The 23,256-nt window shown below is 37.2% G+C and overlaps 1 protein-coding gene across 2 annotated transcripts in view; it reads left to right on the top strand.

Moving 5' to 3' along the window:
• ADCY8 (adenylate cyclase 8) overlaps positions 1–21,712 on the top strand; it is a 123,978-nt gene extending 102,266 nt beyond the window's left edge. For both annotated transcript variants that reach the window (XM_090138002.1, XM_031591235.2), the window contains 8 exons: positions 898–987; positions 2,612–2,784; positions 4,938–5,019; positions 7,496–7,654; positions 11,358–11,504; positions 17,928–18,020; positions 19,942–20,056; positions 21,181–21,712. In XM_090138002.1, coding sequence (XP_089994128.1) covers positions 898–987; positions 2,612–2,784; positions 4,938–5,019; positions 7,496–7,654; positions 11,358–11,504; positions 17,928–18,020; positions 19,942–20,056; positions 21,181–21,668 — 1,347 coding nt within the window. In that variant the 3' untranslated portion in view covers positions 21,669–21,712. The remainder of the gene's footprint in view (positions 1–897; positions 988–2,611; positions 2,785–4,937; positions 5,020–7,495; positions 7,655–11,357; positions 11,505–17,927; positions 18,021–19,941; positions 20,057–21,180) is intronic.
• Positions 21,713–23,256: the final 1,544 nt, after the last annotated feature.

The raw sequence follows: 23,256 nt of genomic DNA, 5'->3' as shown, positions 1-23,256 counted from the left end.
TCAAAATTCATTAGAATTTAATTATAAGTAGTTGGATTTCATTAACAAATCTCTCTTTTAGGATGAGGGCCAGAGGGACTAGCTTGCATGTAACAGGTGATGAAATGACCTAGTATAAACATCCAGATTGGACTAATATATGTGACGGGAAACTCCATCTGCTTTAACTGTCAAAATATGAAACCATTAATGATTTTTTTTTCCTGTGTTCTTAGTCCTCAATGTATTATGACTCAAAACTACCCTTTTGTTTATATTTAATATAGCTAGTTTGAAATACTATTAAATTAAATGCAGGCCGTAAGAGTAAAAAGCAATATTTTTTGATTTTTTTCCTAATACAGTTCTCAAAAACATTGTATAATGAGCCATTTCTCATTTACTTCCATTCTGAATGTTTCACTTACAGTTCTGGGACCCTTTTATGGTTAGACCCAAGCCAATTCTGCATAGTGTCATGAGATTTCGTCCCATCTCTGGAAGGATAACATCCACAGCAAATATGCAGGAAACCCTACCTGAAAGAAATTGTAGAGATGCAGTCTGATTTTATGTTCACATTTTAATAATTTTTCTCTGTAATTTATAGCACAGTATAAACATTTTCAGGAAGTAATTCTTGAGAGTCCAATGTCAGTTCTTTGAAACTCCTGGAGGAGCTCATTTTTCCACTTTGGAAAAGGATTGCATAGGAAGGTTACCTAGAATGACTGTAGTGTGCATAGCTTTTCCTTTTCCCCTCTCATTTCCCCACTGTCCATTTAGTCCTTCTTGGAAGTTAGGAAGCTGAGACAGAGAGTAGTAGGTCAGCCAGTTCTATCCCTGAACCCAGCAACCAGCCATTTAATCATCAGTGCATGATATAACCCTGAGTTTCTTTTCTTTCTTTCTTCACAGCTATGGTGTGATTTTGACAAACCAGTACCTCTGAAGAACCAGACGTTCAATTCATCTGCATCCTTTTCTGACATCTGTTCCTATCCTGAGGTACATCAAAGGGTACTTTTGAATCTGAGGCACAGATGACAAAATTTACATAACTATTGCCTGGAATTAATGATCTGGTGGTGTACTGGTGGTGAAGTCAGGTGTCTTAATAGCTCTGTAAAGCTGAAGTATACCATAGGTAGAAAAACAGATATGGGTTAGAGAAGGAATCAATCTTAAAGTTTAATAGAACATTACAACCAGAACCTACTCCAATATATTTTATTGTTCTTGCCATTCAGGCAGGAACTATGGAAATGCACAGTGTTTGGCTTACAACTGAAATGTGAATAGACCTGAGACAGTGAGACATGACAAGACCCACATTTCATTAAAAGTCGAGACAAACTTTGTTTCTTCATTAAAAATCATTAGAGAAAATGGAAGCCCTGACTTGCTAGTAATATCCTCATTCATCCCTAAAATCACTGACAAGAAAAGCCATTAGTAAATCGTTTATCAAACTAAGTCATCCAGCTTTCATTTTTGTGAGCAGCAGATTTACCTGTATTTCTGTTTTTTTTTGTTAATTGTCTTTATGTTTCAAAATAATTTGAAAAGCATCCAGCAATGATGGAATACACCAACTCAAAATGAAATAAAATAAAATTTACTATTTAATTCATATGAAACTAATGGAGGAGACTAATATTTCTTATATTGCAAAAACAGTAGTCATTCTAATGTAGTGAGAAAAAACTTCCATTTGAAGCAAAGAAATCTTCTCTATGATGAGCAAGCAGGTAGCAAAATTGATGGGTTGGTCACGCATATGACACATAGAAAGGCATAAGGCAGTGTCATGATATTGCCACCAATATGCTGCAAGTTGCAGAGCTATGCATTTTTTTACAGAGGAACTGTACTAAAGAAAAGTGTTCTAAGAAAAATGAATGCTGCGATCTCTACTAAAGTTTTATGATGGGAATTAATTTAAGCTACATTTGGACTGTGGGTGTTGATGTTGCCATTTCAAATCTGAATAACTCATGGACATGATTATCTCTCTATATCCAGTATCAGGTGTATGGATTGCATTTGACAGATGACTAATCGTTGAGAAACATGAGGCAATGATGAGATTAGAAAATAAAATATGAATAAAACCTCCAGGCATCACACTTTAAGCTGAGTTTGACCTGAAATATTAAAAATAAAAATAATAATAAAAATACATCCAAACCTGTGCTTTTATCCTCTCTTCAGAAAGAATGGGGGAAGGATAAAGCAGGAATATGATTCTCCTGTCCTGATTAATGTAACCCTTGTGAAAATTCAGAATCTAAGGGAGTAAAAATGATTCTCACTCAGTTGACTATTGAATAGCTGCTACAGCATATCTCACTTCCTCTTTTCATGATACAGAATGCCCATTTCTTCCTAATAATGAGAAACTGCAATAAAGATAAGGATTTCTGCTGCAGTGGAGGTGCCATGCAAAATAAGATAATTTTTAATTGAACATTCAATTATAGCAAGCACTTTAAGAAGATCTGCCTGATCACCAAATCTGAGACAAATCTTTTTTGATATTTCTGATCATTTGATCTTTTATGTAGATACTTATGGAGTAAATATATAATCCCTAATGACCAAAAATAATGACTGTTTTTTTTCTGTTCAGTATTTTGTCTTCACTGGTGTGCTGGCAATGGTGACCTGTGCAGTCTTTCTTCGTCTCAACTCCGTCCTGAAGCTGGCAGTACTTCTCATCATGATTGCAATCTATGCTCTACTGACTGAGACCATTTATGCTTCACTTTTCCTGCAATATGACCACTTAAACCACAATGGAGAGTAAGTGTTCACAGCTTTCTTTAGAAACTGGTTATTATTATTAAAATGATATGTATGTAAAATAGAATAATAATTAAAAAGAAAAAATAAAGGTCCAAGTGTTGCAAGACTACACATACTGGATAGCATCATAGTTAAAAATACAGTTGGTTGCAAGAGACAATGACTAGTCCAACAAGACTTATACTGTCACTTTTTTTTTTCTCAGATATTTTTATTTAAATGCTCATTTCATGAGCATATTTAAATATTGAGCAGAGATTATCTCTTCTGTCTTTTTTAGTCTGTTCATGTTTCATATAGATCACTTGATTCTAGCCCTAGAAACTCCAGCACTACTAACTGAAATTTATACCTCCTATTAGGCAAACAGGAGTGAACATCTGATTTTTAGGGGCAGGATTTTATCTCTATAAATGTCAAAAACTGAGACATGGCTCTCAGAAATCTAATATAGGGATGATAACGTTTTGTACGATGCCACTTGAAGGACATTCTCCTCCTCCCAGGCATCCTTCCCAGTAGGAGTTGATGAGCCAGTGAAAAGACAGAGCTGTACCAAGTGCTAAATAACTCCAAACTTAGAGCAGCAGTGATTTTGCTAGTTCAGAAAAGCATGTCTTTATTCTTTGATAATTTGTGTAAAAAGTGCATGCCAGAAAAACTAATATCTGAAGATTTGGAGAAGAAAAAAAAGGATTTTCAGTGCAAGTAGTTCTCACAATGGTTACATGTTTAACACTGCAAGGCTCTGCACACATTTTTCCTTGCCAGCTTCCTACAGTACGAAGTTGCTAATGACTTGAGTTGTAATTCTTTTCTCTATACACATAGCATATTCATGACAGAGCCCCCAAAATATGACACATTGCAGTAAGAAAACAATATTTTGGCCAACAGCTTAAACTAGAAGTAGAAATCATGATCATTCTATTTAATTTCTTTTCTCAAGTGATATGTGGCAAAGTTTTCCCTTTTGTGAAAATTTCAGAGAATTCAGAATAGTTTGTATTCCCCATGGCAAGGAAAGTCTCCAGTGACTTTAGTGCAGAGGAGGAAGAAAGAGGCAGAGATATTCTTCCAAGCAGCCAGCAATCCAGGAGGAAGGGAACTCAGCTAAGATGCTCCATACTCAGAGCAAGGACTTGAGCTTCACCTTTAATGTTAGGGAGCACAAGCTTGAAGGTTCTGTTTCCAGTAGTTTCTCTGTTTTCTTAGCTACATTAATTAGTTTAATAAAAAGTATTGCAACCCAGTGTGAAACTCATCTGTCTCTGCAGTTACTACATTACTGTTATATCCAATAACAAATATATGTAACTTCTACATTTGAGGCTTCTGCCCTTAGACTCCTTCCAGAATGAAAGGCCATATTTGTCAACTTCAAAATGGGAACACTTCAATTTGAAATTGTAGACAACAAAGATGTTTTGTGCCTCTGTACAAAGATGTTTCACTCTATACTGTTGACTCATCCCATAGTAATACATTTCCTTATCGTAAATTCTTTATCAGGCCAGTCAGTTTAGTCAGATCACTCACAAGCAAGTTTCCATTTGAATTAGTTTCCATCAAGGTCTGCTTTTTCACAATCTAGTTTTTCTAACTTAGGATTCCTCTGACAAATATCACCTGATATTGACCAAGAGACACCAGCTAATATAATCTTTTTAGATGTCAGCAAAACTTTTAATACTGTTCTCACAGTATCCTCCTGGACAACATGTCCAGCATGCAGCTAAACTAAAACAGAACGTGATGGTTGAATAATTTGCTCATGAGTCAGGCTCAAAACATCATAGTAAATAGGGTTAAAACAGGCTTTGAGCCTGTCACTAGTAGGTTATGGAGGACTCCATTTTAGGACTAGTTCTCTTTAATGTTTTAATCTATGACTTGTATGCAAGACTTGAAGATATATTAAGTAATTTTGTGAACAACACTTAATTGGGAGGGGCTGTTGACTGCCTCTCTGATTATACTCCTGTCCTCTTGAAATTATGCATTTCTAAGTTAAATTTTCAAATAAAGAGCATTTTTTAAAGAAAAAGGAAAAGTTCTAGGTGAATTCCAGAATGAACTTTCTGCATAACTGCAACAAGCACTGACAAATCAATAACTGTATTTTATTTTATTTTTCTTTATTTATCCAGAACAGACTTCCTGGGTACAAAGGAGGCATCTTTACTACTGATGGCAATGTTCCTTTTAGCTGTATTTTATCACGGTCAACAGGTAATGCAAACAATTGCCTTAACCATTCCCTATATCCACTGCAATTGCAGGATGTGACAATAATTACTTCCAGAATACCAACTGTCTTTTTATCCACATAAAAATATGACCTTTAACAATTTAATAAATCATATGCAGAATCTGAATAAAGAAAGCTACATCTTACACTGCCTGGAATTCTTAAAGAACACGTGCCGTATTGTATTTTGCAACAGACAAGTTATATAGCAGATGTTAATATAAGTTTAAGGACCAAATGAGACCTCATTTATCTTAGGTACTTGTACAATTCCAAGGGCATTTGTCTGTTTCAGTGCACTCGAGCAGGCATAAGACCAAAATGAAGAACAGAACTCAGTATGATCATAAGGGAAAAATGTATTTGTGGAATAGAGGAAAATTTGAAGTTACAAAATATGAGCACCAGCACTGACTTCTTTGGGTAATGGACCACTTTCACCTGGTCCTACATCATAACAAGGACTTTGACGTCTCAGTTCTTTAGGACTGATTTCCTTGAGAAGGAACTGAGGAACTGCTATTTCAAAATAATATTGAAACTAACCAATACATTGAGCAAAAACCATTGAAAGCAGGATGCTTCCTCTGCAGTGCTTCTGCCTGGCAGCCACTATAGTGCTGTGTATCAAGCATGCTGACTTTACGCAGTTTCTTTTCACATGGAGACAAAGAGAACCATTGCATTCAAGGAAGCAACAGTGACAGTTCCCTTTAGACATGGTCCTGCATGTTCAACTTGCTTAAATATTTTCTCTTGAAGAGGATTATGGTGATTAACACCAGCATTTGTAGGTCCTAATTTGAGTGAGGCAGTATTAGAAGGCTAAGAAATTCTTAGCATAAGCAAAGATACAGTTCAAAGGGTTAGAGAGTAAGTATACTTGCTCTGAAGTTAGAGTATTTAGAAAGAAAACACTGAGTTAACATTACAGTAAACATTAGACAGAATCCAAGCAATGCTTGTTGAGATCACAAATGAGTGTAAATGTCTATATTTTACAAAACCTTACTGAGGATATTTGAGACTACTCTCCAGCCCGGAGCCCTGTGAGCACAGCGCTGCCTTGTTCCAATCTATTAATCTTCCTTGCCCCAGAAAACAAGGTAGCTACACCCACACTGTACTTGGAAATGGTCCCTGATATGTGCTTTCTTCTGCATGTTCTCTCAAATGATTTATAGGACCAGTCTATCAAGTTAAGAATATTCAACTTAGTGCCCAGAAACACTTCCTAGAACAATTTTATTTCCTCTTACAGAGTTAATCTAAAGCAATCTGTTTAAGTACAAAGAAATAAGTAAAAATTCAGAGCACATTTAAAAAAATGTCTTCTGTCATCTGAACTGATGGAGAGCTCATTAACTCTGATAAAGCTGTCCTCCAGCACAGTTTCTCCCAAACTGCAGAAGTATTCTGAATTAGAATAACGTAAGTTATGTCTCATTCTAGGTGGTTTTACAAAAAAAAAAAAAAAAAAGAAAAGAAAAGTCTAGCAGCTTTTGACAAACATTTTGATATCTCTCCCAATTAGAAAATGCATTTATTTGCTGAAGCAATATGATCCTCTGCTGAGTGTATTATTATTACCTCCATTCAGAACATCTCAAGCCTCACAGATATGTTTTCTCTTTCAGCTTACAGCATGCAAGAATATATTTCTATCACTACCAATAAGAGTGTATCTTGTTAGCCCTGTGCAGGCTTTTTTGCAAGCTAAAATAGCATCTGCCTTCAAATCTGAAATCTTTCTTCTTGTGCAATGCACCCAAAAGTTCTGTTAGTGTTGGTCTTGTCCATGAACATGGAACAGATATGGAGTACTCAAGGGGGTACCAGACAGTGTATCTTTCACTCTATTTTAAAAGACAATAAACAAATGTATTTCCCAACATAAGAAATGTCTCATTTTTGTGCCAAGGACTTGAAAATCCTCCTTGAAAGTGTGCTGAACTGTTAATATTTAATTTAGCTGAAAGATGCCAATACTTGAGAAGCAAAATACCTAGCTCTGTTAAGACTCCAAAGTCTTAACACATGTTATTTTCTTGTGAAATCCAATTCATCTGAAAATATATATGAAAAGCAGAACATATTTACTTCATACCAGTATCTTCCAATATCTGATCTCCTGTCTGATTCCATTATTTTTTTTAATTTAAATGTCAGAGAGCTGTTTAAAAGAAAAATAAGAGTACAAAATTCTAGACACTGACCATGGCAGCAGCAAGACAAATGTTATTTGTCCCAGTATTTCTCTCAAACACTCAACATACAAAGAGAGCATGAAAATTCTCTCTTTTTCTGTCAATGAAACCAAATTCTTTCTAAGTCAGAAACTTTTCCAGCATTATTGAAGCATTTACATGGGAGGAGCAGCCTTCCAGGATGACAATATGAAGAGTACTCATATTGTTGGGCTTTATTTTTGCCTTTCTCTCCTTTCTGAAACTACAGCTTGAATACACAGCAAGGCTGGATTTTCTGTGGCGCGTTCAAGCAAAAGAAGAAATCAATGAAATGAAGGAGTTAAGGGAGCACAATGAAAATATGCTACGGAATATTTTACCCAGTCATGTTGCACGTCACTTCTTGGAGAAGGATCGGGATAATGAAGTACGTATCAGTTTTATTCCTGATAATTTTATCTAATTAGTGAACCTAAAGCAGATACATTAGAGATTTATTTGTACACAATTATTAGTAGGACTCAATACACAAATATTACCCATTTTTGGTATCTGATCCATATTAAAAAAAAAAAAAAAAAAAAACATTAATTTTTTAAGTCAAGGGAAATTATTATTCCTTGTGTTCTGCATTTCTAGCATCATCTGGAGTGCTGTTTCTAGTTTTAGGTTTTCTAGAATGAGGCACACATATCTACTAAAGCAATCCAGCTTAAGGCCTCTATAATTAGGGCACCACAGCATATGAGGAGTGGCTGAGAGATTTGGGTTTAAAGGATGAAGACGGATCTTATTGTTGCTTTTGACTGCTTTCAATATTGTTATAGAGAAGACAGAAGCAATATCTTCTCAAATGAAGAAAAAGAGGCTGTGGACACAGGTTGCTGCCAAAAAAATCCCTTTCAACTGCAGGAAAAATTTTCCACCCAGAAAGTGGTCTAATACTGCATCAGGGGATCACAGAGGATGTGAAATCTCCACCTTTGGAGTTATTCAAAGGCCATGAGAAGCTTGTTCCAAATGTGCTTGCTTCTAATGGTATTCTTTTTAAATCCCTCCCAGCATATGAGTCTGGGAAAATAAAATATTCCTTAAAAAAAGATGTAAAAATCTAATAAAATAACTTTGCAGCTTTAAGATAGTCTAGTGTTGCAGAAGTAATATTGCAGCTCTTTCAGCTAGTATGCACGTAACCTGTGCAACAGGCTGCAACAGACTCAAGCCTCCCTGCATCACCAGACCCAAGAGAGTATTTTTGCCATTTCATATCATGTCTATTTTGTGCAGTCAATAGAGCATCCATTTTGGAAACATAACTTGTGGCTGTTTTTCTAAAGAATGTTTGCAGTACACGAAGAAAAGCTCTGTAAGTTTAAGATATGACTGAAGGTCATATGGAAGAAAACTTCAGATGGAGGAAAACTCAGTAAAATATTCTACTGATGATGGAGTCTGTGAATATTCTTAATGTTGTATTTGGAGAGGGGATGCTGATGGGATAAGAAAAGCCAGCATTTGTTTGGGGAAGCAGCAGAAAGACACTTAGTCCTTATCTGAAATAAGGCAAATGCATAGTATAACATCTGTGAATAAAAGCTGTTCTATGATAAAATTTTAGAATTGCATTTTATAAAGAAGACATGACAAATACTTCAAGATTCAAGTTGCCAGCAGTGACATATCGATTAAGTGTGCAGTGAAACAGATTCAAGGCTCCCCTTTTCTGCAGTTTGAAAATGGTAATGTAAGCAGCCAAATTAGACTACTCAATGAGGAATCACTGTTCTCTGAAGATGTGATTTCAAATAGCACCTAGGGGAAGATGACATGTTAGGAGCTACAAGAAAAGGCACTTTGGAAATCAGCCTCTTGAGGAATTTTGCAGTCTGTGGATATTAAACTCCCATAAAAACACTGCTTTGCACAAGAGAAAATGTATATGTGAAAACAACCAGGTTAGAACAGTTTGTTTCAAGTGGAGCCAAACCCAATACCAAACATGAGGGTGTTGCATCAACTCTGCATTATGGATTCTTGGGGAATTTGTCTGCTTTTATACATCTTTTCATGTAAGCTCATATGCATGATAATCTTCAAAAGCAAAATGCCATATGCATTACTGCTGATGTTTCAACTATTTTCTACCAAATTCAGAGTCATCACTTTTGGTTTTTATAAGGTGACTTCCCACTGATTTACTGATTTATGTGTGAGTCTACTGGCTGTAGCATCTACCAGATCTCAGTACAATCAATCCTACAGTTCAATTCTGACTATTAAGTTAATTTCTGCTCTCAAATATATGTTCCCAAATGTGTACTGCAAGCTTTTTCTCATGGATAGATTATTTCAGTATTGATGTTTCTTACCAAAAATAGAAAAACTGGGAAGCTGAAGACTCAGACTGTTTTCTGTCTTCAAAATCTGAGCATAGTATAGGTCTCTCAGCAAGTATTCTTCAAGTGCATATTGTCTTTTTTTCTTTTTTGTAAGCCTCAATAAACTAGCCTGTGTATTAATTTCTATTAAAGGAAACAGAAGTGTCCTTAATCAGATTACCATGACCCTGCAGATGCTCTTCAGTGGAGGAAAGAATAAGGGCAGGAGGCGAACCAGTCATTTTTTCAGAATTAAAATCTGGCAGTGAAAAGGGGATCTACAAGCCAATGTCTGTCATGTCTGTTCCTGGGAGTGTCATGGAGCAGATCCTCCTGAAGGAGACATTAAGACACGTGAAGGATGTGGAGGAGATCTGAGACAACCAGCATAACTTTACCAAGAGCAGATCATGTTGGACCAATCTGGTTGCCTTCTATGATGGAATGACGGCAACAGTGGACAAAGGAAAGGCAACTGATGCCATATACCTGGACTTGTGCAAGTCTTTTGACATGGTCCTGCCCCGCATCCTTATCTCTAAATTGCAGAGACATGAATTTGAGGACTGCGCTATTAGGCTATTAATCGGATAAAAAATTGATTAGATGGTCATAGCCATAGCGTTGTTGTCAAGGGCTCTATGTTCAGGTGGACACTGGTTGTGGGTGGTGTCCCCCAGGGATCTTGGGACCAGTGCTCTTCAACATCTTTTTCAGTGATGTAGACAGTGCTACCAAATGTACACTCTGCAAGTTCGCTGACGACTCCAAGCTGAGTGGTTCAGTTAACACAATAGAAGGGAGGGACACCATTCAAAGGGACCTGGACATGCTCAGAAAGTGAGCACATAAGAATCTGTTGAGGTTTAACGAGGCCGAGTGCAAGGTGTTGCACTTGGGTCGAGGTAATCCCATATTTCATTTCAGACTGGGAGAAGAGCTCACTGAGAGCAGCCCTCCAGAAAAGGACTTGGGGGTCCTGTTGGACAAAAAGCTGTCCATGAGCCATTAGTGTGCACTTGCAGCCCAGAAGGCCAATGGTATCCTGGGCTGCATCAAAAGACAAGTGATCAACAGAGAAAGGGAGGTGACTGTTTTGAACTGCTCTGCACTTGTGAGGCCCCATCTATGGTACTGTGTCCCCAGTACAGGAGGGATGTGGAACTGTTGGAACAGGTCCACAGGGGGGCCATGAAGATGATCAAAGAGCTAGAGGACCTCTCCTATGAATAAATGTTGAAGGAGTTGAACATTCTTAGCTCAAAGGGAGATTTAGGTTAGATGTTAGGAATAATTTTTTTACTCAGATAGTGGTGAGGTGCTGGAACAAGTTTCCCAGAGAGCTGTGGATGTCCCATCTCTGGAGCCATTCAAGGCCAGTTTGGATGGTGCCCTGGGAAGGCTGACCTGGTGGCTGGCAACACGTCAGGGGATTTCAACTAGATGATATTTAAGGTCCCCTCCTACCTAAGCCATTCTATGATTCTATGATTTTTTGCTGGTGTAGCCCCCAACTCAAGAGGAGAATTTAGAGTAAAGATCAAAATCTGCATAAAATCCAAGATTAAAATATGAGAGCTGTCAGCCTCCTCCTGTTGAACCTTCCTAATCACTTACACAATATCTTATTGCTAAATTTTGATATTAAGGTACTATGCATGGAAGAAGTAAGCTGTGGATGCTAAACACAGAGAATGATTTTCTCATTCCTATCTTTTCACTCCAACTTGGCTTTCTTCATTGTTCTTTTAGGAACTGTATTCACAGTCTTATGACGCTGTTGGTGTGATGTTTGCTTCTATTCCTGGATTTGCTGACTTCTATTCCCAGACAGAGATGAATAACCAAGGAGTAGAATGTCTACGCTTGCTGAATGAAATCATTGCAGACTTTGATGAGGTAAGACCAACAATTTAAGATAATCTGATAGTGCTTGAATGGTAAGTTCTCAAACATCAAATCAGTCAACCTAAATTATCAAATTTTCTATTTTCTTTCAAATAATTTTCTAGGGTTTTTTTGGTTTTGGTTTTGGTTTGGTTTTTGGTTTTGGGGTTTTTTTTTGGCTGATTGTTTAATTGGTTTTTACTCCAATTACTACTACAATTGTCTATTTTGCTTTTTGATTTAGATTTGCCAAACTTTGGTCTAAATAACCTAGTGGGAGAGAGACTGAAAGCAATAGTTACTCGAATATGTGCATATATAACAAAAGCCACAACCTGCTCCAGTGTATCTAGTAGTAGAACATGCCTATATCCTGAAGAAGAAAGGGTAAAGATATCTGGGAAATAATGATCCAAGTCTAAACTGGTAAAGGTATTATTTCAAAGCCAGTGAGTGAGTCACATCAGCACAGAATCAAACACTGAGTTAAGAACAAAAGAGATGGCATTTTTACCAATGTCACTTCTCTAGTGAGATATGGAATAGAGATGTTAAGCTGCTTTGCTAAGGAATTCAGAGTTGGAGGGGAATAATTGGAAATTACATTAAAAATAAAGTTTTTATTTAAGTATCCTGTCCATCATGAAGGTAAACAATGTTAATATCAGAAAGAGAGCTGAGGAATCATAGAATCATAAAATCATAGAATGGCTTAGGATGAAAGAGACCTTAAAGATCATAGAATTATAGAATGGCTCGGGGATTGGCTAGTTCCAGTTCCACAACTGTAGGCAAAGACCTCCCACCACACCACATTGCTCAAAGCCCGTCAGCGTGACCTTGAATGCCTCCATGGAGGGGGAATCCACAACCTCTGTGGGCAACCTGTTCCAGTGTCACTAAACTGGACTGAAAAGGAGCAAGCACCTGGATAGCAAGAAGTATTTGAGGAACAGTAAAAAAAAAATATGCTAGGATATTCAGTTCTATCTCTATTTATCACAACGATGTTTTTAATTCCTTTCTGCGTGTTGATAGAGTACCAAATGGGGAAATGAAGGTTGTTTTGTAAGGTTTATTTTAAGACACACTTCGAGAAAACAGAAGGAATTAGCTTGTTCCCTAAAATGAGCTTCGATCTGGATTTCACATCCCACATGAGTTACGTAACCATGGCGTAATTTCCAAATCAGAACAGGAAAAAAATCTACTTAGGTTGTGCTTTGGAAAAGGGAGAAACTTTCACTCTTCTTCGTTTCTTTTTATTATTTTGGTTCTCAACTCAGAAGACACTATCAGAGTACAGTTGATTGAGACTGAACTTTTGAAAGACAACAAGAGTGGATGCTTAGTTTTGGAATATGAATTGCGGATCAAGATTTTGTCTATAGATAAAATATGCAGAATTTTTTCTCAGCATCGTTAGTGATAGGACAAGGGGGAATGGTTTTAAACTGAGACAGGGGAGGTTTAGGTTAGACATTAGGAGGAAATTCTTCTCACGGAGGGTGGTGAACACACCTTGTGAACAGGTTGCCCAAGGAGGTTGTGGATGCCCCATCCCTGGAGGCATTCAAGGCTAGGCTGGATGTGGCTCTGGGCAGCCTGGTCTGGTGGTGACCCTGCACATAGCAGGCGGGTTGAAACTTGATGATCGTTGTGATCCTTTCAACCCAGGCCATTCTATGATTCTATGATCAATGGATTTTAGATCTCTCCAGGGACAACTGTTCAATGAAAATTTTGGATTTAGTGTCCTTTTTCTTCTTTTTTTTTTTTCAGTTGTACCTCAGTTCTACTTTAACCACCTGTCTCTCCTCAAGGATCTAGCCTAAGGTTTTTGTTTTATTTTGTGTTGATTAATTTTGCTTTGAAGAACATGCATCTCCAAGGGCTTCAGAGAAAGTTGCTGAAGAGCAAGATAAAAGTGGAAGGCAAAACGCTGAGAAAAAATAGATTAATATTTTTTATTATTATTATTCAATCTGGGAAGCTACTATGTAAGGCCTCTCAGAGGTTTTGAAGAACTTATTTTACCTTAATTCTATAGTTGTCTTCATTTTATGAGTGAAAGGCAAAGGTACAAAAGAATAATTGGCTTTCCTGCGTTTTTCAGAAAACAAAGGTACGTGAATCGAGCCAGAAGACAGAAACTAATTATGAACCCAGGTTAGGGGCTGAACTACACCTTTATTCTTCCTTATCCTGGGGCTCCTCATGAGAAGAGTTCATATGAGTGCTAGCTCATGAAAACTGGATGAGGAACAAGTGTACCAAACTGTGAGACACAATGAAATTGAGGGTTTATTTTTACAAATGGACAGTTACTAAAATTGCCAGCGGGGAATATAAGAATTCACAGATGAAATGCATCCCTGTGCATTTCAGTAGAAAACTAAACTCCTATTCTACAGGTAGAACACTGTCTCCTCCTAAGCTTCTGCTCTGTTTTCCCTATAGATATGAATACTTAATTCTCATTTCTGAGATCTTGCACAGCTGTCAGCATGCTCTGATTAATAGTTTTGTTTTTCTTTCCAGATCTCATTAAAATGATTATGGCTCAAACTTAATGCAAAGCCTATTGCTATGAATTAATTTTAGATATCTTGTCATGCACTTTCATGTAATCTTCACAGCAGAATTTCATTGCTGCTGAGGTGATTATTGAAGACAAGGTTTTCATCAAAAGCTCTAACATGATAATCATTCAGGTCCCTGACACCTGGTCTGTAACTAATAAAGGACCTAATTAGGAACTGTATTATGTCCCAGACATGTTTAGTTGAATAATAGATATGTTCTTAGTATGGGTAGTAAATTAAATTATGTGCTCCCCTGATGACTGCTAACCTACCTCCAGCATGGTCACACCATTAGTTTTCTCTGTCTAAGCAATCTGAAAGGTGATATGCAGGACAGAACCACTGTGAAGTGAGTAATCCTAGCCATGGAAAAGGAACCAGAAGACATTTTGCAAACAGTGTATCAGGGACAGTAATGTTTCTGTGCAACTATTAACTAACACTAAATGATGACACTGTACCCTGCTTTTCATTCTATTTCTTGCTGAGATTGTCTGCTATCTTAATACAGGCCTGAAAGCAAAACACAGATGTTCACCTTGAAAGCAGAGTGGAAGTACTAGTTATGGAAATACATTGGTCCTCAACATCACATGAACAATTCTGCAGAGATATACAAATGTAGAATTCTTAGGACAAGAGTCTGGGACATTGGTGCTTAGTGCCATTTGACATATCTGACATGGTCCGAGACAAAGACATGAGATTGGCAGCTCCCATGCTACACCATCAGAAAACTTATACTATCCTGAAGCACGAGGTTCTAAGTTTTAACAGAAAGCATGCTCTAAATGACACTAGTCTGGTATATTTAGACAACTGAATTAAGTTCCGAATTCCAAGTCAGATTCTGTACTATGAATCCTCATGTTTCCTTACACAGATAACAGTACTAGGGATGTTGTCTTCATCTAGTTGGAACTCAATTATCATGAAGGTCCCTTCCAAATTAGGCCGTTCTATGATTCCATGATTCTAAAATGATTCTGAATGAAAGCAGCAGTAAAAATCCAAATTGACCTGATTTGGAAAATGTGATGGGGACATAAGTGGAGGCAGAATGGGAGGTGCTGGATTCTGGACTGGAAAAAAAGGAGATCTTTCTTTATTTGGTGTGTAGCATCACTACGGAATATAGTTATACATAATTTCCTATTTATAAATCAGGCCCAGAGCTACTCAAAGGAACACTTCATACATCAGTACAAAAAAAAACACAAACACTGCAAATCTACTTTTACAACTACCACTTTTGAAATGACACATAACAGGGCAAAACTCCTGTTATTAGACAAGCTGTGCCAAAAAATAATACTGGAATGGTTTTCTTCTGAAGATTATGAGTATTGTTTTTTTCTAAAATGTAATATTCTTTCTAGCCATTTTAATCATGTATGTATCTTAGCTACAGTACAATTGGGATTTGTGCTTTAATAAGAATTTTCTAGTTCATGGACTCTTTTCCCCCCTTTATCCTTTATCCTGCAGTGATTTACATGGTGTTTATAACAATGGATTCTAATACACGATGTTGTCACAAATATGGGTTTCAGCACTGTGCAGGATTCTGCTTTCAGGATGCACTGATCGCATTGCAGTTATGTGGGATGTCCTGAAATGTTCTCTGCTTTACTACCTCATACATGCATATGCCACAGGGTCTGACCCCTGTATGGTTTGACTGTACACGAATTGCAGCATCAAGTTATTCATTTCTTTTCAGATTTCAACCACACTGGAGTGTTTGAAAATGTTTCCTGATCTTTCTTGGTAAATTCGTGAGCCTATTTAAAGTGGTGCAACAAATTGCAGTGGGAAAGTGTTGCAACAAATAGTATGAGAGTATTTTCCCTCAAAATCAATATTCACCATCCTGTCATACTTGGATGAAAGTAGTGGGTAAATAAACCACTATCTGAAGAAGGAAATAAGCTATTTAACAGACAGAATGAAGCAGGAAAAAATAGAGATTTGGAAACAATAATGAGTGAGAAGGAGATAATTTGAGATTATTTCTTCAAAATTGCCTGATAGCCAATAGGTTTTTCTAATTCTTAAAAAGAATAATTTTTAAATATTTATCATACATGCCATATTATTGTGCTCTTTGGTATTGTTTCTAGCAACCATATGGAAATGAAAACTGTTTTTAACCAAGACCATCTTTCCCTTACACACCCTGCTGCTTACAGAATCAGAGCAGTGAGAACAGTCTTTTTCTTTAAGGGAGCAGCTAGAGAACTGTCCGTGTGGGAATGAAATACAGATGATGGGCTTTTCTGGCAGTCTGAAGAAAATGAGAAATGTGTCAAATTTTTGGACTTTCCTAACTTGGAAGAGAGCCATTAACCATATGGCTTTATGTCCCCTGTGCAATGCTGTGCAACCTCCCTTTAGAGACAGATGGTGCCGTATCTGCACATGAAGCAGAGCAGCAGAGCTTCCAATACCCCGACGCTCTGGCTGACTTACACTGTGGTTAGTTCAATGGCCAGGGATATTTCATGTTATTCCTTTGGTATGTTTTTCCCTTTGAACGAAATACTGTTGTTAGTTTTTAATTGAAAGGAAACTCGAATCCACAGGGTGGAAAAGGAATGTGTGATAGTGGGGAAAGCTTCATTAACTTTTTGCCTGACCACAGCATGAATTTTTTTCATTTAAATCTCAACTATGTTGAATCTTTAGTACTAAAAGTTTTAAATTCATTGTCTGTGAACAGGTTTTAGGTGGGGATATTTTTGAGGGGGGAAAGGGGATGGTCATTCAGGACTGGCAAACCACATTGATGCCTGAATTTATTAGATATCATGCTGCCTACCTTGAAGTGTCCCAGGGTATTACCTTCATTAACACACATCTGTAAAGCCTGTGATGAGGTGATATGTGCCCACATCTCATATAAATGCTGTCAATGGTTGAGTTCATAACACAAAGTCAGATTAGGTTTCTCAAGGAATGTAAGGCTCTAGCCAAAATTTAATGCAAAATTCTATGTTAAACTGTGAATTGGTGTAGGGACCAATTGTCATTTCCACACCACTCACTAATCTAGTTACTAGCCTAAACTTATTCTTCCTCTTGCAGATTCCCAATTTTGTTATGCCTGCTTAGCATAGATACTGGTGCTTAACAATATATATTGGTCTCCTGCAATTCTTGCAGAAGGCATAAATAGTTTAGGAGCATAGACTGACTGATCAATGAGTGTACCAGTGTCAAACATAGTAAAAAGAAGCACGTCATGCAGGAGGACTTGATCTCCCACAAAAGTGCTTTGGAGGCATTGGTATCTGTTCATTGAATGTGTATGATGGTTGAATGAATAAGTGGATTGAATTACCTCCAATACTGACCTAATCACCAGAAATGTTTCCACAAAAGCACTAAATCTAACCAGACTGAATTCCTCCCAAAGAGATTTTGGAATATTTTGAAGTGATCAAGTGTTGTTGTATTCATATACTCATATACCAGAATATACACATAACTAAGACCGTTTCTCTTAGTCAATTTTCCATGATTATATCTCAGCATTTGCAGGGATCATCTTCATTTAAGTTAAGCTGGAATATGCATATTTTATATTATCTATTCAAAAATGTGCTAAGTGTCTTTAAAGAGCTTCAGTGCATTCTGTTAGTAGATGATGTTACAAAAAGCCCCTGCTCAGAGTTTCCCAGAACCTAGAACGAATACAGTACAATAACTAGAACTATATTGTTCTATGACTAGAAATCACAAACACAAAGACTAATTTCTATATCCACACAAGCATTTTACATTAAAATTTACAGAAATAATAGCTTTTATTTGTTTATTTTTATTATTTTTTAAATATGCTTATTAGCTACTAGGTGAAGAGAGATTCCAGGACATTGAAAAAATTAAAACAATCGGTAGCACATACATGGCTGTGTCAGGATTATCACCTGAAAAGCAGGTAAGAGAAGAGTCTACTCTAGAACACTAAGCTTCTGATGTGATTGTATTAAAAATTGTTAGTCTTATCTTTTCAATGTTCATAGTGCTATATTTGCTCAAAGAAAACAGACATTTGGGGCTTCTGGCAGAAACAGTTGCAGTTCTTGATGAATTGAAATGCCATTTGTTCTCTGAACAAGAACCATATGGATTCTTTCTTCAAATTTAAGTTTGTTAGAGAGAAAAAAAAATCTCCTTTCAATCACACCGATGGTAGAGTAGCATACTTATGCAAGTGCAAGGTCGCATTTAAACATTTATTGCAATGATGTAGCTGTTTGTTTTTAAACAGGATGATAAACTATACATCAGAACAAAGCAGATATGTCAGTTTAAATAAAGAACTTCACAAAACCAGAAGTTTGCACATTGCTCTCCCTATCAGAATTGGAAACAAAACTAAAGGAAAAATCATAGAACCATAGAATGTTTCACATTGGATGGAACTTTAAAGACCATCCAGTTTCACCCCCTTTCCTGGGCTCGTTGCTACTCACCAGATCAGGCTGCCCAGGCCCCCATCCAACCCAGTCTTGAACACTTCCCAGCTTCTGTGGGCAGCCTCTGCCAGTGCCTTACCACACTCCAACTAAAGAATCCCAATCATGAACATAAAATAAGCCAGATAACATCAATATACTCCCAATTACACTCAAGAATATTCCTGAAAATGGGGTCTCCAGAGGAATAAGATGAAGTTCTAGAATACTTCCAGTGAGAAGCTGACTGTTGCCAAGATCTGTCTTGCTTGGCAACCAGTGCCAGATCACAAGGAACAGCACCACAAGAATGTGCTGCCCCAGATCAGCAGAAGCATGGGAATGAGATTTGCCCACACTGATCACAATTACCAGGAAAGCAGCATCCAGAGGTTTATAATCTAAAAAAAAAAAAAAAAAAAAAAAAGGATTGCTTGTCCATATTATAAAGCAAGTGGAGTGTAGCTACAACGTGCAGAGTAACAAGTAAGGATGATAGATAGAAATCCATAAAACTAGGCATGCATGATATTTTTTTAGTTTGTTCCATCTTAAATTACTTCTCTGCAGAGATGAGCAAAGAAGTGAACATCAGAAACATGCTGCTCCTAACCAATTCTTTCTACTCTTAATATGGGTAAAAATTCAAAGGAAGAAAATTTTTACTGCATTTTCAACAGTGATTAATCCATCTTTTGTAAAACTGCAGTAGTATAATGAAATTTGTGCATATGTTTTAAATATACTTATCTTCATACATATACGTGTATCACTGCATCAACATCAAGAGGTGAGGGTTGCTGAGGGAGGATGGCATATTCTGAACTGAAAGAGGCTGAGGACAACAAATGAGCGTGGTGTGAACAGAGAAGGTTGATGCAAGGGGGATACTTTCGATCAGGCTTAAAAACCAAGGATGGTTAAAATTGCAAAGAGCTGCACTGCATGATGTGAGATGGCGCTTGTAATGCTTCATACTTACAGATTGGAAATTTGTTTAATGAAAGAATTACTTGGCTTCAGAATATATAAGGTGATATCATAACATTATTAGGCCAGTCCCAATCCTCCCCATATTTCATTAGCCTTAGATTTCATATGCATTGTTAATTCCTGTGATTTCCTTTCTGATTTTTGATAGGAAATGAATTTCTTTGGTGTTTCAGAGTGAGCTTCTCTGTATTTAAGTATGCATGTATAAGTATTAAGTATTGTTATGTAAGTGGGAAGTATTACTTTACCATTAATAATACCCAACCTCCCCTTGATCTAGCATAGTTAAACTATCCATTTTGGATTCCAGATCTGTAAGATACTTGTTACTTGGTAGGGATGGATGGGAGCTGTTCTACAGGCAAATGCGAAACATTTCTAACATGTTGTTTTTTAACGACTCCTCAGCAATGTGAAGACAAATGGGGGCATTTGTGTGCTCTAGCTGACTTCTCCATAGCATTGAATGAAAGCATACAGGAGATCAACAAGCATTCATTTAACAACTTTGAGCTCCGTATTGGTAAGCATTATTCAAGCATGAGAATTAAAATGTGTTTTAAATTAAAATAGCGTTTAAATTAAATTAGAGGAACTCACTCTAAACTCTGTGTGCAGTACTTATGGCTTTGGAGAAAACCTGAACTCTGGTTCTGACCTGATCTGTCCCAGTGGTAGCACCTCTAAACTGCTTTGAATGGATGAAATCAATAGGATGGGTCATGACAATATTACCTCAATGTATGGCATGTAGCAGGAACAAAACTGATGACATCTTACGTTGTCTAGATCAATAGACAAAACCAGAGAGCACTCAGAAAAACAAGACAGGCTTAGAATAAAAAAACCTGAAGTATGTTTATCAGTCACAGCATAGAGGGTTTTGGCATCACTATCTGTGCTATTTCAGAGCACACCCTAATAGTTTAGAACCATGGATAACTTTCAGGGAATATGCATCTGTGCCCAGTAAATGTGGATCGTTTGCAAAGAATCTATCATGCATGAATGCAGAAATATTTGAAGATCATTTCTATACCAATTTATAACAAAAATGAAAAAATAAAAAATAAAAAATAAACTTTGCAAGATCTTTTTTCAAAGATGTTTTCCACTACCACTAAATTTATTTTTTAAATTCCATCATAGAAAAAAAAAAAAAAGTATTCTCTTCTATTTGATTGCTTGCCTTGAATTTATGCAAGTTTCATAAAATATAGTATTACAATGACTTCATAGAAACACATGAATATTTTCACTTCATAGAACATAAAAACATCATTTCTTCACTGCATAGCACTGTTAGGGTTGCCTTCAAGAAGTGCAGAGTCTGAAAGATTTTTCCTGTTGCTTAAGAAATAGTTTGCAGAAACTTTGGCAATAGTGCGCAGAATACAGGCGATATAGAAGTAGTGCAATTCCACTGTGATGGACAACCTGTAAAATAGCTTTGAGGATATAACTTTTCATGTTTTTATCTTTCCTGGACTTATTTCTTTCTTTTTATATATACTTTTTCCTTAAGCTTTATGATAAGTGTGTCTGATGTAGGTTTCAGCTGATTCTCAAGTGCAAATATGGCTTTCAGTTGTTCTTGCTTAGCTGGCTACTTCTTCTCTGTATTATTTACTTATTTGTTTTTAATAGGGATTAGTCATGGCTCTGTTGTAGCAGGAGTTATCGGTGCCAAGAAACCACAGTATGATATCTGGGGCAAAACAGTTAATTTAGCAAGTCGAATGGACAGCACAGGAGTTAGTGACAGAATACAAGTGCCTGAAGAAACATATCTGATCTTAAAGGACCGAGGATTTGCCTTCGACTACCGAGGAGAGATTTATGTCAAAGGCATCAGTGAACAGGAAGGAAAAATCAAAACATATTTTCTTCTAGGAAGAGTTCAACCAAATCCTTTAATCTTACAACCAAGAAAACTGACTGGACAGTACTCATTAGCAGCTGTTGTACTAGGACTTGTACAGTCTCTTAACAGGCAAAAACAGAAGCAAATCCTAAATGAGAACAATAACTCTGGAATCATAAAGGGACATTATAACCGCAGGACTTTGCTCACTCCTGGTGGATCTGAGGCAGCAGCCCAGGCTGAGGGGGCCGACAAAACTGAATTGCCATAATCAACATTTTGTTTGTGTTCTTTTTTTTGTATTTCTTTTATATATAAAAATAAATATACAAATAAAAAGGGTTTAATTTTTTTTAGAATATGTGTGATTATTTTCTGGTGTTACATTTCTATGAGATTCTCTATTTTAATGAATGGTGTCAGCAACTCTCTCCACACCTGAATGTACAGGGGCCTGAGTACCATAGGGACTATAAGCATTCTGCTGTGCCAGTTACTCACAAAGAGGATAAGAATAAACTCCCTAAAAGAAGGAACATAAATTGTGTAGGCAGTATGTCACATGGAATAGAATTAAAGTCAGAAGATTGGGTAGGCCCTTCTCACTTCTGGTTGTTTTCAAGGAGTGCGATGCCCATCTAAACTAGTTGTCTGGTCTCCATAGCAACCAGGGAAAAGCTAGTCAATACAGCCAATGGGTTTTAATGTGTGTTATCTATCCAGATGTGAAGATGTGGGAGATAAGAGAGAGTGTTTTTAGCTAAGCCCACAGATTCCATTGAGTAACTGGTTATGGGATGTTAAAAGAGCCTAGAGTGTCTTGCCTAAACATAGGTGTCTGCAGATATCTTACATGTCATTCATTACCCATCTGAGCTCTATCTAGTGCCCACTCCAGGAGGTCAAGGCTCTCCTCTAGGCACTATCTGTCAGTTCTGTTTGGAGAGCTCAAATGTACTAAGATATCTTCAGTGGCTCAAGGAACCTATGAACGAATGACAGAACTCCACCTTGGATGACTTGTCTGGAGTCTACAACTGAGTCTATTGTCCTGCTGAAGGATTAACCAAGTTCTCTGAGTCACTTTCCAAAGCTGAGCTCTTTACCCCTTCTTCCAGTTACATTTTTGCCAGAAGAAGGGCTCTTTCAGGCTGTAAAACGAGTCTGTGTAGAAGCACCACAGGAGACAAAGCTCACTGCTCAACTCCCACTCAGGTACCTCAGGAGGAAGTGAGAGGTTACCCCACTGCAGCAACTCTAGGAGGTTAACCACAACTGAGGTTAACCTAAGTGATTTTTGTGACAGAACAGAGACAGTCCTGCTGCAATGCAACACAGGCACGCCTACCTGCTACAAACCCTACATCAAGGATGATGCCATTTTAGGATGGCCAATCAGATTTTCCCTGGAAATAGTAAGTATAAAACACAGGTTCCTATACGCACTGTGCTGTAAAGTGCACAGATGAACCTCTCATCAAGTCTGTGTGCTCAAAGGAGCTGGGATTGTCTCAGTAAATATTATCTTTCATATAATTCACAGATGGAAGCAGCAGAACCTGCAGTCACACAGCAATCCCCAGACAAGACCCTCCACAATCAACACAACATATGTACGTGTCTGGAAACAGGCCATGCTTTCCTACAGGCTGTTACTCAGTCTTTAATGAAAACTGGGATGTATTGGGAGCATTACCACAGGACTGAGCACATTTTTATAAAAATGGCCATTATGTCTAGGAATTCTTGATTCTTACATTTTATGAGACACTATTGTTTAAAAATAAAAGACATCAAAACCCAAAGCTGTTTAATTATAGTATGACAAAAATAATGCTCTTCATTGTGAAACAATCTGA

This window comes from Phasianus colchicus, chromosome 3 (genome assembly GCF_987193195.1).
Source record: "Phasianus colchicus chromosome 3, bPhaCol1.hap1.1, whole genome shotgun sequence".
Lineage (NCBI taxonomy): Eukaryota > Metazoa > Chordata > Aves > Galliformes > Phasianidae > Phasianus > Phasianus colchicus.
This window is presented reverse-complemented; position numbering and strand designations above follow the sequence as displayed.